This window comes from Amphiura filiformis, chromosome 16 (genome assembly GCF_039555335.1).
Source record: "Amphiura filiformis chromosome 16, Afil_fr2py, whole genome shotgun sequence".
NCBI classification, from domain to species: Eukaryota; Metazoa; Echinodermata; class Ophiuroidea; order Amphilepidida; family Amphiuridae; genus Amphiura; species Amphiura filiformis.
The window spans coordinates 46,216,604-46,238,760 of record NC_092643.1 but is presented as its reverse complement, the minus strand read 5'-3'; the positions used below and the strand labels follow the sequence as shown (position 1 = coordinate 46,238,760).

General features: G+C 37.2%; 2 protein-coding genes across 2 annotated transcripts in view; one reads left to right on the top strand and one right to left on the bottom strand.

The window, feature by feature from the left end:
* The window catches only part of LOC140172693 (multidrug and toxin extrusion protein 1-like), a 45,556-nt gene extending 39,781 nt beyond the window's left edge, over positions 1–5,775 (bottom strand). The window contains exon 1 of the mRNA XM_072195824.1: positions 5,643–5,775. The gene's annotated coding sequence lies outside the window, so the exon portion shown is untranslated. The remainder of the gene's footprint in view (positions 1–5,642) is intronic.
* LOC140136091 (BBSome complex member BBS4-like) lies at positions 5,748–20,778 on the top strand. The gene is made up of 13 exons (XM_072157797.1): positions 5,748–5,936; positions 7,974–8,094; positions 8,772–8,851; positions 10,205–10,380; positions 10,799–10,925; positions 11,613–11,740; positions 12,426–12,480; positions 13,037–13,105; positions 13,536–13,688; positions 14,721–14,892; positions 15,619–15,688; positions 16,042–16,183; positions 19,550–20,778. The coding sequence occupies exons 1-13, from the start codon at positions 5,748–5,750 to the stop codon at positions 19,772–19,774; spliced, it is 1,707 nt and encodes a 568-aa protein (XP_072013898.1). The 3' UTR covers positions 19,775–20,778.
* The last annotated feature ends 1,379 nt before the right edge of the window (positions 20,779–22,157 follow it).

The window sequence follows — 22,157 nt, the reverse complement described above, 5'->3', positions numbered from 1 at the left end:
AATTCAAAGTCAACTTCAAATTTGACTTTTGCAGCGTAAACGAACACGTAATTAGAAGTCGACTTCATAATGGTTATTTGAAGAATGAGATGTGATGGCATAAAAGTCGAATTCACAATTTGTTTTGAAGTTGACTACCATGTAAACACCCTATTAACTTAAGAAATAATTTATGCTAATCCATACTCGTAATCTGAAATGATGAATACGAAGAAATACAAACTGGTATTACTACTCTACTCCATGTCCTCTTCTCTCTGATCATATTGCTAGTGAATTCCACATAATAGTAAATGTTCAGCTACGAGAATGATGATGAATACGAAAAAACTAGTAAACTAGTATAATACTACCGTACTACTCACAATGTCTTGGTCTCTCTGGTCACAAACCATCTACTTGTGAATTGCACATACACATGTACATGTACCGTATTCGTCCGAGTATAGTCCCACGTTCGAGTATAGTCCCACCCCCCATTTTTCGAAAAATTCCAGAAATTGTAAAAAAAAGATGTTTTGTATTTTTAATATGAAAATTGATAATTTGTATTCATGTCATACTTATTAATGATTTCAAAATGCATTCAAATTCAATGCATTTTGAAATCATTAATAGAGTATGACAACATGAATACAAATGATCAATTTTCATATTAAAAATACAAAACATCTTGAAATTTTTTTTTTTTTAATTTTTTTTTTTTAGGTCAACCATGAATGATCCTAGCATTTAGGTCTAGGTCCACAGACACTCCAAAACCAAAAAAACTTTAAAAAAAAAAATTGTTTTTTTTGTTTTTTTAAAATTGAGTATAATCCCACCCCCAATTGTGAAAAATGTTCACCTAAAAAATGGGTGGGACTATACTCGGACCAATACGGTAATAATAAATTGTTCAGCTACGTGATGATAAACAATGAATTGCACACAATATAAAAATGACAAAGGATGACTTTTAGTGTCAATGTCATCCACACACTATATTATTTTGGGTGTACATAAAAAAGCAACCAACAATGCTGTCCAAGGTGAATTAAAGGGGCATTTCGTGATCCACAGCCTCATCCCCCCACTTTTCTCAAAAAAAGTTGAGATTTTTATATCACTGGAAACCTCTGGCTACATAATGTTTATGTACAAAATATTTCTTGCAGATTAATTCGTTTTGCAAAGATATCGTGAAATTTGAATTTCGTTCTGGTGCACCAGAACGAAATTACAACGCATTGTCTATGGAGCAGTGTAATACACATAATCATGCATAACTCGCAAACGCAAAACCGAAATCAACTGAAATTTTGGGAATAGGCTTTTTTCGTGGATATGTACTGAAAAATGTCATAAAAAGAGGATGCTAGGATCACGAAACACTCCTTTAATAGGTAGTTCAATTGTCATGCTTTGTCTTTCTGTTAGATTGGTGGAAACTTAATATTAAATGCATGAAAGGTGATCAATCTTTTGTTATTTTAGCACCCACTGATAATAGAAGATTAATATCAAGTGATATTTTCTCATGGTCAACTGGTATCAGAAATATTTTAGCACTGATTAACAGACTTCATATTTGGGATAAACCTAATATCAGGGCTGTCAACTCTCACCAATTGGCTGTGAGTCTCACGCATTCAGTCGTTTTCTCACGGTCTCACGCCAAGGTAGTATAATCTCACGCCTAAGTAATAAATCTCACTCAAAAGCCCTCAAAGAGCCGTCAAATGAGTAAAATCTCACGCATCGTAAAAATAATTTGTTGTCCCTACCCCCCACTTTTTAGATTCTCGAGCACCATGGCTCAGATAATCATGGGTCAAAATGAACATTGTAGTCAGCAAAAAATAATTCCATCCGATTCAACAGTGTCCCACGCCAAGCAATTCCAAAAAGTTGAGAGCCCTGCCTATATTATTATGTTAAAGTTCTCAATTATGTGGACAAATCCAATAGAAAACTAGTGGCAAATGGTGGTCATAGACCACAAACCTAGCTGGGGCGTGTTCAGGTGGTGACGTGCAGTCCCTAAATTCAGTAAATTTTCATCGTCAACCGTGTAATTGAATGGGATTATTTTGAAATTTTAAAATGCTTGAAATATCACAAACAAATAGGCCTATGTTGATAAATAGTATAAATACAAGCTAAAACCGTTGGGGTTCGATAATGAACCCCACAAAACTAACCGAGTATATGGAAAATGCCATACGGCCAGGCGGTTTCACGAGTTGCCGGCTCGATCATGTCATCCGCCGCCTGGGCGTGTTGGTGTTGTGGCGGTATCTGACCCCTGCAAAATGTTCCAAATATGTTCCCTTGGTCATGAGATTTGTTGTCACCGAGTTTGAGTCCTGCACTCCTTACAGATGTCCAGAAAATGCAATTTAAAGATTTTCCCCAGATGACCTTTGACCTGACCCCTGCAAAATGTTCCAAAAATGTTCCCCTGGTCATAAAGTTTGTCACCAAGTTTGAGCCCTGTACCTTTACAGATGTCCAGAAATACATTTCTAAGATTTGACCTCTGCATGACCTTTGACCTGACCCCTGCAAAATGTTCCCCTGGTCATGAGATTTGTTGTCACCGAGTTTGAGCCCCATACCCCTTACAGATATCTAGAAAATGAAATTATAAGATTTGACCCCAGATAACCTTTGACCTGACCCCTGCAGTGTTCTAAAATGTTCCCCAGATCATTAAGTTTGTTGTCACCAAGTTTGAGCTCCGTACCCCTTACAGATGTCCAGGAAATGCATTTCTAACATTTTACCTCTGCATGACCTTTGACCTGACCCCTGCAAAATGTTCCCCTGGTCACGAGATTTGTTGTCACCGAGTTTGAGCCCCATACCCCTTACAGATGTCCAGATAATGCAATTGTAAGATTTTACCCCCTTAATGACCTTTGACCCCAATTCTGTATGCAAGTTACAGGCATGTGGTATAGCCGATGCATATGTGCAAATGACATCATTGTACTAATATGTGGCAGAAGAAGCATTTTGAAGGTATTTGGTTAAATACCGGAAATGCCCCCTTAATGACTTTTGACCCCAATTCTGTTTAGACCCTATGGGTACTGGATATAACGGATACATATGTGCAAGTTACGTAATTGTAGGGTGTAACATGTAGGAGGAGAAGCATTTTGAAGTTTGTTGCCAGAAAGAAGAAAGAGGAATCGGATAGAAAAACAGGACCTAGCGTGGGGGGTTGTAAACCCCCAGCTAGGTAACTACTCACTCAGACAGTTTTGTCTCCCTGGTCGGGAGACTTCTTCAGTAATGCGATGATTTCCCACGAGACTTCTCATCCCTAGGGCGCACAGTTCTTAACAGCGGATCATATATGTGATTTAGAGAATATACACCTTCATCGCGATTTAGCTGTTATATGCACCCTAGGGATGAGAAGTCTCGCGGGAATGTGTTTTTGCCTTGACCCAAAAGATATTCTGTCGGTCCGTGCCACGTCACTTCCTGTTGATGATGCGACTCTAATCATCTTTGTTGTACAATGGATTCCAGATGCTGTTGGCATATTCAAGATGTGGTCTTACCAATGTCTTGTAGAGTATTTTTAGAATCTCCTCATCCATGAAGTCAAAGGTACGACGGATGATTCCTACCATTCTATTGGCTTTATTAGCTACCATGGCTGCATGTTTACTGAAGGACAAGGAAGGGTCAAATTTTACACCAAGGTCCTTTTCTTCCTTTATAACTTCAAGATCACGTTTGGTACCTTCCTCTGACATTGTATAAGTGTGGTTCTCAGTCTTGCTACCATAATGCATAACTCCGCACTTGGATACATTAAATTTGAGTTGCCAGGTGTCCGACCATTCACTAAGCCTGTCCAGATCTTCTTGGAGCTTCTTCCAATCATCATCTTCTAATATGTGGGTGAATACCTTAGTATCGTCTGCAAAAATGTTCACAAAGCTTTCCACTACATCTGGTAGGTCATTTATAAAGATGACAAAGAGGATTGGACCCAGCACACTTCCTTGCGGAATACCACTATGTACATCAGCCCATGTTGACTGGCCTCCATTTACATTAACTCTTTGCTTCCTGCCTGTTAGAAAACTCTCCACCCATTTCAGCAGATTTCCATCAATGCCATATGATTTAGCCTTTTTGAGCAGACGCTGGTGTGGTACACTATCGAAGGCTTTACAGAAGTCAAGATACACAACATCAATGCCTCCCCTTCATCTAATAACTTCGTCCAGATTTCCATAATCTCCAAGAGCTGAGTGACACAAGATCTTCCCAATCTGAAGCCATGCTGGTCATTACTAAGCAAGTGGTGATCGTTTAAGTCTACTCCATAACTTGATCTCTGATAATCGATTCCAACAGCTTACACACAATTGATGTTAAGCTCACCGGCCTATAGTTACCAGGACTGTCGACTGGTTACACTTCCCTTCTTGAAAATGGCAGTGACAATCGCAATTCATCTGGTACCGGTACAACACATTCACTCAATGACTTATTGAACACAATGGTGAGGGGTAATGCAATAACATCAGCTGTTTCTTTCAAAACTCTGGGATGTATCCGTATTCCGTCTGGACCTGGAGACTTGACAGCATTGAGTTTACTCAATTTCTTCTTAACATCATCTTCTGACTTCTGTAATGATCAAACTATCTTGTTTACTCCCATGATGTTTTAACTCTGGTTCAGGGATCTCATCCTCATTTTCAATGGTAAAAACACTGGCAAAAACTTATTGAGCTCCTCTGCTTTCTCTTGGTCACTGTGTGCGTAAGACCCATCTTCTCTCGTCAGATCACTTACACCTTGCTTCACCTTTGTTTTAGCCCTGACATACTTCCAGAAGCTTTTCGGGTTGTCTTTAATTTCATTTGCCAACTTCTTCTCAAACATCTTCTTTGCCTTCCTCACTTCATTAGTTGCTTGGTTCCTGATTTTGCAGTACTGCTGGTAATCTTGATACTGCTTGGTGTTTAGTGAACTTCTTCCAGGCATGATACTTCTTTTTCACCTTCTGCATTGCTTCCTTGTTCATCCACAAAGGTTTGTTCTTCTTCTTTGCTTTATCATCTGATATAGGCTTACTTTTTGGTATGTTTCTTTCCATCGCATTCTGAATCTGGTATTGAAATCCACCAATTTTGATCGCAAATAGTCAGTGGAATCAAACAAGTTTCTAAGTTTTCAGAGTGGAAGTTACTTACTTGATTTATCATTTTACATAATGACAAACCGACGATGAAATTCCATGGTCGAGTGTTGGTTTTTCCGAAATTAAATTTGGACTGGAGTGACAACATCGATAGCTTCCTTCACAGCCGGTTTCTGTCGTTCATTACAAACCGTGTCCCCCCAGGAGCCACGTGAAGCTTGGGCCCAAGACTAGAAGCTGGACCGACAGAATAGCTCATCAAAATAACTTTTAGACACACAATTGAATGATCGGCCCTTATGAATATCAATATGCGAGAATTCACAGCATACAAACTACAAAGCACAGGAACTTTGACTATTGGTGAATAGTCTAGCCTGCAGTATCTCTTCAGTTTATGCACTATGCAGTCATCTCATCTTATTGGTGTGGTGCCGAATTCAGCAACCATGTCCATGACTAAGAAGTATCATGATAAGCTTACCTGACCTAGAGTACAAAAGCTTCTTAGTCAAGTGAAGTGACATATATCTGTGTATTCCAGAGATACGAATGACGTTCTGAAAGTGCTCAGTTTCATCATGGAAGTATGAGACATTTGCTTGCCTCCTTTCATCACCTGCAACTTGTGCAAGAACAGCTGAAGGACAAGAAACTTGCCCAAGAGTTTGTTTACAACGTGATTTTAAGCGACTGCAACGAGACTAGCAAAATAAACATTCCTGGTGAAATGGCGTCCAATGTTACCACGGCAAACAGCGATGAACCTTCAGAAAAGGTTAGTTTTTAGTTGAATTGTGAATAATTTGATATAATAAAATAAAGATTGGCTTTGTTTCCCAGATCAGGAACATTATGATATGCATTTAGAGTTGCAGTAAGCTTGACAAACATCATTTTTTGCGTGGTCATGAGAACTCATGAAAAGTGGTTCAAAATTCAACAACCGTGTCCATTCAATTAATTATGCCACTCACTGCATGAAAAAGCTTATTTTTACGGCTAATAATTAGCAAAAGAAATGAAACCATAACATCAATACCATATGAACATAAGATCAGCTTGTACTTAAGGCAAGCCTACTTAAAGTACAATCTTTTTAAATTTTTAGATTTGTCTTTTTTTCTTCCAAATGAAAATATGCAATCATTATGAAAGTTCCCAATACATTTGCATTCGAAAAACATTGGAAACAGCATCATAAACTTCACCTCGAAATATCTCACACTTTTGGAGTGCGGCCTCAGAGTTAGTCTCCTACGCAGCCAGTTTGGTTACGCTCCCTCCACATGTGTGGAGGGAGCGGAGCGTAACCAAATGGTTTCGTAGGAGACTACGATTTGCGACCGTTCCGATATATTATCATAATCTGACAAATTTTTCAGCATAAGATTTTTAAAAAACGATTTTGAAGAAAATTTATTTTCGGGTCCAATTTTTTTTCTTGAGAAAAAGACAGTTATTTTTCTTCCATAGATGACAATGTTAAAATTATATTTGTTTTGATTCGTTTGTCAAAATGTGAACTTGGATGGCTTTCAAACTAGGGTATCACATGTCCATGGATGATGATACATGATTACATTGAATACTGTTAAATGATTGATTGATTATCAATAATTGATAATTGATTTTTGATAATCAATTATCAATAATTGATAATCAATTCCCTTCAACCCCCCGATACACACAAGGAAATCATCCTTAGCAATTGCTATTGAACATGATCGAGTCTGTGATTATCATCTTAGATGTGTTATGTTTTAGAATCTAATCAAATGTTGATAACTGATTGATCATTAATTATTGGTTTAATATTGACTATCAATTATTCACCCACCCCCGTTTGTCTCGGTGCCCCTCAAAATGTGTAACTTTGGATGTATTCTTTAGCATGTGATTGCCTTGGTGTCCTAGCAGGCCTGAGAAGAATTGTCTGGCTGCCCTCGCAAATGCCAAAATGAACTTTTTTCCCTGCATATGAATATTGACTCAAGTCTTGAGTTTCAGTTTCAGTTTCAGTTTTATTTCATCCATTCAATTATACGTGTAAAGATAATACAGAATAATAATTACTTTTGACAGAGTAGTGCGGAACGTTTTAAATTATATGACAAAAGTATGAGAAGCAGTGGATGAGGATGCCACTAAACGCACAGCGTGATGTTGTGGCACCCTATACATAATATTTCAATTAATACAATACTAAATAAAGCAAAACAAATTTAATACATTAGAAAAAAAACGAACAAAGACAAACAACAAGCCTTGTAATTAGAGAAATTACAAGATTTATCAATTCGTGCAAAATTCGATAAAAGTATACAATGCTTAAATAAGAAGCAATTTTGTAACCAGTAGGCATATCTAGAATATTATTTAAGTCATTTTATTTTTAAACAATTTCCAAAATATTACATGAAATAGATTATATTGCAAACGTAACAGTGTTGGATATATACAACTATGAGAACAAAACATGCATGCATGAGCAAAATCAGAGGCCTAAATCCAACATTTACATGAGAAATGTCACCCCTGGGTGGGGAATTTAAATATTGTTATTATATTCTGTACTTTTTTCTCTTTCATTTGACACCACCTGGGTGGTTATACCTTCTTGGCATTAAAAATATATGTAGTTAAGACAAAAATGTGAGTGAGTAAATTTTGGGCTTTACCAGAGGTACATGTACACTATTTTGGTCTACATGCATGACAGAGCAAGATGACGGATGCACCAGGCAATCTGAGTCGCTTCTCTTTTGTTTTAATCTCTTTGATTTTAACTCGCAATCAATATGTGTGATTTCAGGATGCTGGCGGCCCCATCAAACCAATAGCAGTACAACCAGAACCCAAGATGGACCCACAGTTAGCAGAGACACAGCCAACATCTCCGCCTCAACAGCCACCAAAACCAAGAGTTAAGAAAGGTATGTACTCAAACGATCGGATCATTCATTTGTTTAGTAGGATAGATAGGATCAGAAATGATTTATATCCAGAACCATAGCCAGATTGAAGCAGGGTGCAATGCACCCCTATGTCAATCTGAAAAAAAAACCTTCTGTAAAAAGTGTTGAAAATTGGCCCTTTTTTTTTTTTTTTAAATCAAAAAGGCCGGTTTATTCAAGAAAAACATTCAAATTAAACCTTTTATGCCAAAAAAAGCCAACACAAAAGGTCCACTTTTTTAGCTCCCCACGCCCCCAAATAAAGCTCGGCTGTGCGCCTGTTTATATCAACCAGAAGTTACAAGGTGTCAAATCGCTAAATGTACAAGCTGACTTAAAAGTTGACTTGGGAGCAACACAAATCACAGTTGCCTGTAACATTACATGTATTTTGACTTTTTGAACTTAAAATGCATTGAAAGTCTATCAATATCAGAACTGTTTTAGTATAATAGGGAAATGTTGTATGTATATGTATGTCCATGAAAGGTTTTTTTAATCCAAATCTCACAAAAGTCACACGGAAGATTGATGAATATGTACGCGGAATGTGTTAAAATACGGGTAAAGCGAACAATTATGTTGGTATGTAACAGTATTGTGGGAAATTGTTTTTAAAAAGTACCTTAAAAATTCTGATTTTTCTCCATGCACAGCACCAGAGATTCCAATATTTGAACGTAGAAATTGGCTGATACATCTTCACTATGTGAGGAAAGAACATGATGCTTGCAAGGTAGGTTTGCAAACAAGGAATTCAATTTAAAAATGACAGTCTTTATGATGACAGGTCGATAGTCAGATGGGTCATTAGTTCATTAGTAAGCCCTTGTTAGCTTTAAAAATGCATCTGGCATAATAGCAATAATAAATGCTAATTGATAATCATAGCAATAAATGATTTCCATTCCTTCTGAGATAAATTTTTCCTTTTATTTATGTTATATTTCACATTCCAACTTAAAAGAAAAGTTTTACTGAAGAGTCAAATTTATGCAATTCAATTTCACTCCCATTCAAAAATTCTAAAGCATTTCATTCTCAGTAGAAGTCAGTCCTCAGCGCCTCTCTTTGCTTTTTGTTGTATATACGATTGATCAAAAACGATTGCTCCAGAGCAATTTCTGAACTTACAAAAGTGTCTTGGTTAAACACACAGGCATCTTAGCATAAAAATGCAAGTAGCAACATCATAATAATTTTTGTTATTGTCAAGTGCATATCATTTTCACCGAGGAGTACTTCCATTCTAATTCTTGAGTGGAAGTGTTCTGAGCAAAAAGAGTGACCAGCTACCCAATTGTCAAGGGGGGCTTGTCCTGAACTGGTGATAGGGTAGTACACCCCAAGGCAGAATGTATGGACCAAGTATGAGCAATAGTTCTCACCCAGCAGCTTTCTTTGCCTTTCACTTTGTTGCCCCCTTCCCCTTATGTTTTGGAGTGTATTGGTAGTAAAGCCAATATGACCTGCAGGATAGCTCCAGGTCAGCATCAGAGTCTTTGGTTGGTCGCCAGCATTGTCAGGCTTGTGTGTCCCCTGCAGTTGAGTTTATACTCTGCCGCTGAGCAACAAGCGATTGGTATTTGAGCAATAAGATTGGCTAAATATCAATCGCTATCGCTCAGCTATGTAGTTCCGCTTTACTCCTCGGCTGCCACAAGACAAATTCCTTGCTCTATTATCATGGGTATGGGGTTACTATAGATGTATTCTGCAGTACACAAGTAGTAGTGCTACTATGATATGATAAGGGTAAAACATCCTACTTTATTCAGCAGATTTACGCAGCTGCATGTTGCGTGAATGCTCAATAAATTTTAGTGTACTACCAATTGTTGTGGTGTTGAAAAGCGAGGTGTTAGTTGATAAACAACCACATTTCAATTTCTCTTCATTAAGTGTGATTTGCCACTGCATGTTACATGGATCAACTGATTGAGCGGTACCATCGAGCGTGTGGCCCAGACTGAATGATGAATTGGGGAGGGGGATCAACATTCGGTTCACCTTTATGTATGGCAGACTTTTTGTTTTTAAATATATTTACTCTAACTCTGTTTGTATTTTTGGCATAATTTCTTTCCAGGCACTTATTAAAGAACAAATGGAGGAGACAGGTGGAATGTGTGAATATCCCACATATGTACAAGCCTTGATTCTGAGACAAGAGGGACGGATACAAGAATCCTTGGAATGCTTTCAGATGTGTGCTCTTATTAATGCAAACAATCCAGATAATCTTAAACAGTTGGCTAGGTCATTGTAAGTATTGTATGCATATAGTCGAGGGTTAAGAGCAAGAAGGCCATATCTGCAATAGCTGCCCTATATACATTTTGACAATATCTGCATTCTATGTTGTACACATCTAAAAATATGACATCTGGCAGCTGTTGCAGATGGGGCTTTCTGCTCCTAAACCCTCAACATTTTATCCTCACCTACATCCAGACTACCGACTACGTCTCATTCTCAATGGCATAGTTCATCAACCTCAATTCAGCAATCATAGCTCAACATCTGACTTCAAGTTGTGGAGTACGAGATTGTGTACCTACATTCAGGGTCATTCTGTGCATGCACAAACATTTCTAAACGTTGATAAAACAATGATGTAAAAGACATTTGTATTATTTTGTAATTATAAAAAAGAGTATTTTTTTGTTACTTTTCACCCAAGATTTCTGTTAGGAAGACACAAAGCAGCTATTGATGTTTACACTGAGGCAGCTAAAATGAGTGAGAGGGACTGGGAAGTGAGTCACAACCAAGGTGTCTGTTATATATATCTCAAAGAATATATGAAGGTAGGGAAAGTTAACAAGTTAATCTATTAACATTTTCTGATGAAGACTTGGTGAATAGGTTGCAGCAAAATTGAAATTGCGGAATTTTGATTAAATTTGGTTACTCACTGGATGACTCATAACATCATAATCTTGCCAATACTAAATGACAATGATACATATTTTTGTGTGTTACCAGAGAACATTTTACTATATACCTAGCAAAAGTTTATTTAAAAAGTGCCTGTTTGCATTTGAGCATTAATGCGCTGCACAAACCTTTGTAATGGTCAAGCTTGCCGATGCCAATTATCGTTCAAGTTTCAGACCTTTGCAATAAATGCTGACAGTATACTATTTTAGTCCCCTATGTGTGACAATCTAATATGGCAGATTTACCATAGCGTTTCGCACAGCTATTTTGAGTACGGCCTCTCTAGTGTAACATTTTGGGCTATTCCAGGTAAAATCTGTACACCCACTATGGAAGACATGACCTTAATCTCACACAGGAGGTGTAAATTTCAAATGGAGTCACCCATTCAGGTAACCCCATTTGAAATTCACACTCCCCATGTGTGAGAGATTAAGCTCATGTCTACCATAGGGGGTGTATGGATTTCAACTGGAATAGCCTATTTGATTTCAATTGATGGGTAAATAATCTACTTAAATACATGTATATTGTTGTTTCTTTCCTTGTCACAGGCTAAAGAGTGTTTAAAGCAGGCAATCCAGTACAACAAACACGACTTGTCCTATGTAATGCTAGCTAAGATCTACTTGATGGAAGGTGATGTCAATATGGCTATAGATGTATACAAGAGAGCAGTGGAGTAAGTAGAGACTATACAATTATGGCTTGACTTAATACTTTGCCTGCCCATGCCTAGGGCTCTATCAAGGTGAAGGTCCTCCAGTTCTGGGCTTGATGCTTAGCTTGTGACAGTAATGCCAAAAATGATGGTAATGCAGCTTTTGTAAATTTCTTTAAGCTGTCTGTTCAACATTTATGGGGTTTGCTTTCTTGTCTTGTTTCATGGATTTTACCTTCTACTTTCCAGTATATTTTGGGAAATCTTTTCCAACCCCTCCTGGGGCCCATTTTTAAAAAGCAACCATCTGTCAACTGCTTGCTCCTTGGAAAACCGGTGGGTAAACATTGTTCTATTGTTCAGAACAATAGAAACCAGGCCCAACCTGCAGTTTTGCCAGGGTGCTGGTGGTTGACCGGCAGTTTGAATTTTGATGTCATTCCTTACCTTGTGAAATTAATTGTAAGATTGATTGTAATTTTTTTGCGAAACTGGCACCAATAGGTTGATTCTGTCCAGAATGGTGTAGTCAGAAGTTCCAAGGAATTGTGGATGAAATAAGTCATTTCTTAGCCTGTCTTATACAACTTATTAATAGAATTCTCCTCAGGCATGATATTTCAAAGGTGATCCTTTGTCTTTGCCAGCAGCAATGAGAAATGAATGAAGATGGTAAATTTATTATTTTATATTTCCTGTTTAACAGATTTTCACCTGAGAATCCTGAATTGCTGACAACTCTAGGTCTCCTGTACTTACAGGTATGTTGCACAAAATTATTACAGTAAATTTCTATGGGTTACATAATGCCCATATCGATCATACTAGGTAGTCGGAAGGAGTCGCTTATCAGAAAAGCAATTGCCGATATTTGAACAATAAGTCACTATAGTTTGTATACCTTTCTCGAGTCAGTAATTTTGAAATTGTTTTTTTTATTGTATCTCTAAATGTAATGATGAGAAGTATATAAAAGTATACATTTTCAGAAAGGAAAGGATGCGAGGATTCCAACTAGCAGAACAGATTCCTGCAAAAATCAACACTTGATGAGCAAAATCTCAAAATTTGATTTTACTATTGATCCGCGGAAGGTATAAGGACTATAGCGTGCCCTATTGGCAAGTCACGTGCAGTTGACTTGAAGGCAACTTTGTTGCTATGTCACTAGTCATGACTGAACGCTTGTAGTGATTGTGCAAATGCTACCAGCATTTGATCATGCATTTGGATGGTTTATAGAACTCTAGTATTTGTCAGTATGAGGAAGTCACAACTTTGTGTTAAATGATATGATACTTTTGTCTTGCCTTACAGATTGGACAGAATCAGCGAGCCTTTGAGCATCTTGGCAATGCATTGACCTATGACCCTAGCAATGTCAAAGTAAGTAATGATTCGGAGGTTAATCATGAGAGTGCTTTTAAATACCATTTTGCACTCAAAGGAGGGTTCTAATTTTGGCTTGATTTTATAATTATGCCGATATATCTCCCAATGTATTTGTAGTAACTTATATCTAATAGGTGGGGCTCATAATATTGTGGATTGATAAAGAATGGCGTACACACGTCTGAGCGCAGTCACTTATTGCATGACTGACGTGTGCTTTTAATTGGGCGCAAGTTGGGACTTTATTGACTTGTACAGTACCAAAAACCGAATGATTCTTGCCTAGTATGAGCTGATCATAATATACTTTTTCTTGCAAATATTTGGCCAGAAAACATAGAGAGCCGTTTTAAAAACCTTAATTTAGTAATGTCAAATATAAATGAGATTATTAATTTATATAATTCCTGCTATTTCCACACAGGCTATTCTAGCAGCAGGTAGCATGATGCAGCAGCATGGCGATTACGACGTAGCTCTGACTAAATATCGTATCGCAGCAGCATCAGTCCCAGAGAGTGCACCACTATGGAATAACATTGGCATGTGTTTCTTTGGCAAGAAGAAATATGTAGCTGTAAGTTGATAATTGGGCTATTCCAGTTGAAGCCCATACACCCCTTATGGAAGACACAACTTTAATATTGCACACTGGGGGTATAGATTTCATATGGAGTTACCATTCGGGTAACCCTGTTTGAAATTCACACTCCCTATGTAGAACATTATTAGGTCAAGTGTTCCATATTAGGGGCATATGGATTTCTATTGGAATAGCCCATGGACACTTGGCAACAGTAGTATATCAAGAGAAGAGGAGGCATCAACCAGTAAGAAAACTGTCTAGCTCAATATCGAGGATTGATTTGGAAGAATTATACGTGGCATACATGATTGAGAAAGGATGACAGTTATGACTGAATTAAAAGATACGCCTGTTGGCTATCAATTAATAGTAATCGATCACTAATACTACCTCACAAGAGTGACATTACTGATATGGCCGGGGCAATGGCAATTAAACCAAACCACCTTACTCCCTCTCTCCTCCCCTCTCGAAAATGAAAAAAAATCCAGCCAAAACTAAACCAAAACAAGAACCCCATGAGGCTAAGAAACGCTTTTGAATAGACTAGCTAATAAAAACCACAATTTACCAACCAGGTTCTCCATAAGAAAGGTTGTCTTGCTCATCAGGTTAAGATGTGGCTAGTGACTAGAAGCAAAAAAAAAAAAGTTCTACGGACCCGAATGACCCAGATTTTGTATTTTGACAGAACTGTTTATTATTTTTATCTTGCTAAAATCATGCAAAAATATATTGCTATTGAATGAAAAATTTTGAAAAAAATGCAGAACATTTTCAAAATATTTGCATAAAATCATCAAATTTTTACCTGATTTTTCAAACTTTTGATGTTATTATTAAGCCCGACTGACTTGAACAGTCTGTCCACCTATGAAACAGGGTCTTTTTCACATCCCCTAAAGGGGAATTATTTGCTTAGTTTTTCGTATGCTTTCTTTCAAGGTGGCTCCCAGAGTGATTTGCATTTACAGAACCTATATTTATTTAGTTTCATTCTCTTGTAAATGTTTTTTCCTACAGGCTATTAGTTGTTTAAAGAGAGCAACCTACCTAGCCCCATTTGACTGGAAAATCATGCATAATTTAGGCTTGGTACACATCACTATGCAGCAGTATGCATCGGCGTTCCATTTCCTTAGTGCTGCAATTAACCTCAGACCAAAGATGGGGGCGCTGTTCATGTTACTAGCAGGTAGGTTATGTTTCTCTTCAGTAGTGGCTACTGAACGTGTCATCTATACATAGATCCTGGGTTTCTCTATGTGAAGTCAGTTTGACTGAAATTCCTTCCCACAATGCAATATGTATATTGCATAACAAAGGAGATGGATAAACCTTCTAAACTGTATTATTATCAATATGCCTATTACATTGTGGGAAGAGAGAAACCTGTGATACAGGTATTGTGTTTTGTTTGTTTGTTTGTTTGTTTGTCTTCTGTCTTGCTTCAATTGGATAAGTTTACTTTCATTGCAAATTTGGTTTTGTTTGAACTAAATTTTTGGGTTTTTTGAACGGGTTTACCATCAGACAGTTTTGGAAACTGGCAAACTTTCACCAGGAGTAACTTGACTTCTTCAGGACAAAATTCCTAAGAATGAGACATGTAGGCCGCCCCTTTTTTTCTTCTGATAGCTCTGAAAAGAGATGTTCTCCAAGAAGATTGCTCCTTGTCAACAGAGAACAAGAACACCTCAGTTTCTGCTAATGTAAAAGTTTGGTGGCTCCAAAAAGAGGCATTCACCAAAAAATTTTATGAGAATCATTTTTGAAACTGTGAGAGTGAATTCGACAGATTTGTGCAAAAATTTTAACCTGATATAATCATGCTAGAGATGCATCATTTTCCTTTTTTGAAATATTAGTAAACTGTTGAATGATTGAACATTATTTTTCATGCAATTTAATTTTGTTACAGTGGCATTGACACATTTAGATGATCCTGATAATGCAAAGCAAGCTTATGAACAGTCGGTTAATTTAGAAACGTAAGTACGTCACCTATTTATTTTCATTTTGGCAGTATTGCCAAAATTATATATAAAATAAATTGCAATCATGATCTCTCTCGAATTACACCAAATTCGCCCAACTAAAATTAGGGTCATAAGTGACAATTTTCTGCTTCAGTGAACATTTGTGTAAACTCGGACCTCTTGCACTGAAGTCTGATGAACTATCAACTGCGCTAACTTTGACTGTCTATCAACTGTGCTAACTTTTTAAAAAAAACCCAGAAAATTCACTCTCATTGGTGGGCCTGTTGTGAGTGTTCAAAGCAAGGTTTACAGTTCAATCAAGCCTTTGCTTATCCTTCAAATGATCTGCATTGTATCTACAGGAAAGACCCAGCAGTGGCACTTAATTTCTGTGTATTCCTGTATAACCAAGGAGAGCGCAAAGCAGCTGTTAAACAGTTCAACAACTTTGACCAGCGTATGCAGAAACTGGGCAAGGATGCCATAAACACTATAGATCAGGAGGTAAGACATGCAATGTCAGTTCTTTGTACAAATAATGCAATGGGCTATTCCAGTTGAAATCCATATACCCCCCTATGGAAGACATGACCTTAATCTCTCACACTAGGGGTGTAGATTTTACATGGAGGCACCCATACAGGTAATCCCATTTAAATTTCACACTCCCTGTTGGGAGATTAAGCTTACATTTTCATAGGGGGTGTATGGATTTCAACTGGCATAGCCCAATTTGCCACCAGAGGACATCAGGAGAGATGCTGTAAAATCACTTTGAAGACCTGTCTTTTTTATTTTTAGTACTTTAGATGCATGTATTTTGTTTTTCATTTGTTCATGTTTCTCTGGAATTCAGCCTGAGTTTGGTTAATGTCATAAGAAGTTAATCTTGGGTCCAGTGTAGGGAATTCGAAATCCAACTTACTATTATTAAAATTGTCGGGTAATATACACTCCCTCATTTCAAATATATAGTTTTGGTTTCTCTTTTGTTCAGAAACCAAAAATCAAGGGATTAAAAAGTAGAGCTGATCTGATCTGCAATCATAACACTATTATGCTGGGAGGACACAGTATAGGGTATATAACCAGAAGTATACAATAGCCTATTGTGCTAACATAATTATTATCATGATTGATATCGAAATCTATCCCATGGACGACAGTTGATGCTCTCTGTCGAAGGTATAGGTGGCATATTATACTCACGAGTTCTAGGCCTAGAAATCATATACATGCTAGCGTATACTGAAGGATGGGGTGGGGTGGGGAATTTGTTTGTTTGTATGAAACATAAACGATGCATGGAGATGATTTGATTATGAATTAGTTTATTATCCCTGGGAAGCACAACCCATACCTCTTTAAGAGGGGGCTCCCCCCTATATAACCACCTCTTTCCTAAATTACCCCTTTCCCCATCCTCCTCCCCTACCTTCGATATCTTCATCTCGATCTCCCCTCCCCCTTCTCTTTCTCTTCCAATGCTCTCTCTCATATGTTTCTCTCTCTCCCGGCCCATATCCCCCTTGCCCTCCAACCCCCCCCACACACACACACACACCCACACACACATACACACACACACACCAATCTTCTCCCCTCTATCTTCTACTTTTTGCAGTAAAAATTGCTTCAGTAAAAGTCATTAGGTTATCAGAGGTCATATAATGGCCTTCCATCGATTCTGGTACATGGGATTAAGGACATGAATCGATTTTGTTTATAGCACCTATACAATTACAGTAGTGGCCCCTTTTGTAATGTCGAATGCAAATATTTCGATGGTCTATATATTTTCACAGTGAAATCAGCTTAGGCTATTTCGTAGTCTCAAGCCAATGCTTTCAAACTAAATCAATGCTTTCAAATGTAGACTGTTTTGTTCGACTTCTCTGCTCGTGAATATTGCACTGCGAAATTTAAACATTTCTTTTGTATACTTAGATCAGGTAACTTCGAAAATCCTGTAATTTTATTCGTCACACCACTTATAAGAAACTGAAACCAAAACCGAAACTACCTGTCACAAATGTTTAGTTTTAAACAAAAGGTAGAAACAAAGAGTTCGATATCTTGTGATTCAAGTGGTTAGGCAGGACAATAGGAAACCACGTGACCAAAACCAAAACTAAAACTATATATTTGAAATGAGGCACTCCCTCATTTCAAATATATAGTTTTGGTTTCTCTATTGTTCAGAAACCAAAAATCAAGGGATTAAAATGTGGAGATGAACTGGTATGCAATCATAACACTATTGTGCTGGGAGGACACAAGAGGGTATATATAATCAAAAGTATAATGGCCTATAACCATACGTATATAATAGCCTATTGTGCTAACATTTTCATTATCGATATCTATCAACGCGGACGACTTTTGATGCTCTCTGCCGTATGTGGCACACTTCCATGACACCATAAAATTACACCCGAGTTTCGAGATTCGTTTGATAAGTTATGCATAGACATCATGTGCATATATTGAGGGGTGGGGTGGGGGTGTTTTGTTTATTTGTCTGAAATATAAACGATGCATGATGATGTAGATGATTTGATTATGAATTAGATTATTCCCGGAAAGCACAACCCATACCTCTTACCTATGTTCCTCCGCCACCTATATATAACCTCCTCCCTCCCCCCTCCCCACACATGATATCGACTCTTCCCGATTATTCCACTCCACTCTTGAGCCCACCTCTCCCCATCCTTCCCTTCCCACTTCCAATGCTCTCTCCCCTCTGTTTCTCTTTCTCCCTTACCCTTACCCCTCCCCCCTCACACACACATACCCTCTTTCCCTGGCGATCTCTTCTATCTCTCTCTCTATTCTCCAATAAATAAATTGAATAAAAGTTAGTTTAAACCAGCTTTCTATGATATTGATCTTCCGTCATGCGACATGCACATAAATAGAGTTGTGTATAATAGTGTTTATAACACTGAAGTCATAATCTGTCAAGTGCCTATTGTAATGTCTGTGGAAATATTTCGATGGTCTATATATTTTCACAGTGAAATCAACTTAGGCTAATTCGTAGTCTCAAGTCAATGCTTTCAAACTAAATCAATGCTTTCAAATGTAGATTGCTTTGTTCGACTTCTCTGCTCGTGAATATTGCACTGCGAAATTTAAACATTTCTTTTGTATACTTAGAGTAGGTAACTTCAAATCAAATAATTTTACGATCCACACCACTTATAAGAAACTGAAACCAAAACCGAAACTGACTGACACAAATGTTCGGTTTTAAACAAAAGGTAGAAACAATGAGTTCGATATCTTATGATTCAAGTGGTTAGGCAGGACAATAGGAAACCACGTGACCAAAACCAAAACCAAAACTAAAACTATATATTTGAAATGAGGCACTGTATTAACATTTTGCAAAATTTTATCATTGAAAACAAATACATTTGCACACCAGTTGAGTGAAGGGATATTGAGTATCAGCTGATATGAGCTCATGCGCACTAAGCGCTGAGTGCCTGAACCTTTGTAACACTCTAGTTTAAAGGAGCATATAAAAATAACAGATGTGGAAATAGGAGTATAAACTGACCAGTAGATACCAGTTGTAGTCCTACTGTATATGGCATATTGGATGGCCTAGGGGAAAGTTAGCCCATATTTGCATGACTATCCTTGCCTTCAAGGTGAAACAAACCTACTTATGTTACCCTCTGGCCATGGACTGGCATGGTGTCAAATCTTACCCAGGGAAAGATGACATTCCAATATGCGCCTTTAAAGAAGCAAATTATCGTTCAATTTTGGGCTCTATGCGGATTTACTAAAGCATTTACACACAGGCCAATTTTTGTAATCTTTGGACTTATGTTTTGTATTATTTTGATCATACAGATCATTGATCTAGCCAACAAGATGGGACCAGCACTACAAGTTGGAGAGAAACATGTATGGAAGAAAGAACCAAAAGAAACATCAGGTACAGGTAGCTCTAAAGACACTAATACCAACAGGCAGGGAGTACCCAGTATAGAGCAGGCAGTGGCTGCAGCACCTTCACCTCCTGATAAGGAGCCGAGGAGTTCAAAGAAAGACAGGAAAGCAGTTCCTGCAGAATAATGGTTTTCTGTACACTCTTCAGTTCGCCCTAATTGTAGTTTGATTCTGTACCACTGTATATCAGAGTTCAACAATCAGTCAGCGAGTGCTGCTTCAAAGAAGAACAGGAAAGCAGTTCCTGCAGAATAGTGTTTTTTGTGCAATCTTCAGTTTCGCCCTAATTGTAGTTTGATACTTTACCACTGTATATCAGAGTTCAACAATTTTGGAAGAATCAAATCACACTCTCGAATGTATTCTTTTATTCTCTTTCTCAGTCTTGGCTGAGATTTAAGCTCTGATGGACCACGGCTTTGGACCTAGGCTCTGCTTGGTTTATATGTCTTGGGCAAGATTGATTTTAGAGGGTCCTTACGAATTCCAATACCAAAATGTTGTATTTCAGGAGAATGAGGATTGATGCGATTTGTGCAAACCTGCAGTTAATGGGAAAATCCCTTCTCGCTATTGGAAATATGTTGGAAAGTGCCTTCAACATTTTTTGCATTTTGATTTGTTGTGTTCACAACAGAATTAACACAATTGAAATTAACATCTTGTGAATGTGCTTTCAATATTTTCGAAAACACCTACTTTTACAGAGAACTACTAATAGACTATTCCATTTGAAATTCATACACCCCATATGGAACAATTGACCTTTAATCTCCCACACAGGGAGTGTGAATTTCAAATGGGGTTACCATTTGGTGAATCCATTTGAAATCGTCACTCTCTGTGTGGGAGATTATGGTCAGGTCTTCTATAGAGTGTATGAATTTCAGATGAAATAGACCATTGCATGCAAAACGCTGACTGCATGTATTGTGACTCTGAAAACCTTGGAGCTAATTGATACACCTTGATGTTTATATATTTGTGATGTATTAGGAAAAATTACATGTGTATGACTTGTTTTATGTATACCAAATATTTTTTTATTGTACTAACAAAGCTTTCAGTACACAAATTAAGAAAACTGTAAATTTGTTTCTGTTTTGTCTCGCCTGAACTTATTCAGAAAGAGACTATTTCTGTGTGTGACGTATGTTTAGGTATGTACATATGTGACCATCCACAACGAATCCAGTGTAAAGTCGCCAGTACACATTCAGAGATATGGACCAATAAACCAAATAAAATTAAATAAAAAAGGATTTTAAGGCAAAATATTGAATTTTGAGTACCAAGTTTACAAGCAATTGTGACATGTGATATACCATTTTAAAGCTTGTTTTATTGGGATTTTTAATTTTTTTTAGCCAATTCAAATTCCAAGATGTGCAACTTTATACTGGTTTCGATGTGATCAAGCAAAATCAGTCAGAAGTCGGAAATATTGATTTTCAGATTTCATGCAACCCAACAAAGGAAATTATTTCTTTTGCTGTCTATTGTTTTGGAAACACTTCAACTGTCCATATTTTTGGAACTAAATATTCAATTTTAATGGGGTTTCTGCAAAATGTATCTTTGCAAATGCCTTATACAATAATGTAGAAAACTGAAAATTGAATATGCCTGACTTCAGACTGATTTTGCTTGAGCACACCACATGTGTGATGTATGTGCTAAATTTGATTAAAGTTTTGTATAATTGATGCCATTCCAAAAGTATCCCTCTTGTTTTATACACGCTTACACATTTTTTATGCTATTACCTCCACTGCCCAGTATTCAAACACTGTGATTTGTTCAATTGCATCATGTAAGGGCACATTTTTGTTGACCAAATGCATGGTTATACATGCAATGTTTTCACAATATGTGCAGTCACTTACATTGTGATCTGCTCTACTTCAAAATATTTGTATTTATAAATGATATTTCTTATTACATCAAACTGTTTTTGAGGTAATAGAATAGAAATAAAGGGTGCTACAAGTATCCTAAATTTACACTCAATTATTATGTGAACTCACTCTCAAATAATGTGTCCTCAGCAGTAAAAACATTTAAATAATTGATTCTGCATTACCCTTTATTTAAGAAATAGAATGCAACTAAGGCCAAAAAAAAAGGTTTGTCTCTCAAACCCGCGCACACAAGTATGTGAAAGCCATCCTACATGCTTTTACTACACCCCTTGATAAATTTGTGACTATTTTTGCATTTTTCTCAAAAAATAATAACACACTGGTAACAAAAGTTATGTATATTATACGTGTAAGGAATCCAGTTGCTACACTGGAATTTCAGTGACTCAAGACAAGAGGTATGTTATTTATGGTAAGAAAAGAAGTACTGCTAGAATGTACCTCTTTTTTTAACATATATAATGAACCCTTGTCTTGAATCACTGAAATTTCAGTGAAGTAATTGGATTCCTTGCCCCTATAATATACATAACTTTTGTTACCAGTGTGCAGTTACTTTTTGAGAAAAATGCAAAATTAGTCAGGGG

Excerpts from the sequence above, each read along its gene's own strand:
- LOC140136091 (XM_072157797.1), top strand. The coding sequence starts at position 5,748 with ATGAGACATTTGCTTGCCTCCTTTCATCACCTGCAACTTGTGCAAGAA. Across the intron at positions 15,689-16,041 it reads CAGTCGGTTAATTTAGAAAC|GAAAGACCCAGCAGTGGCAC; the intron begins GTAAGTACGTCA and ends TTGTATCTACAG. Across the intron at positions 16,184-19,549 it reads TAAACACTATAGATCAGGAG|ATCATTGATCTAGCCAACAA; the intron begins GTAAGACATGCA and ends TTGATCATACAG.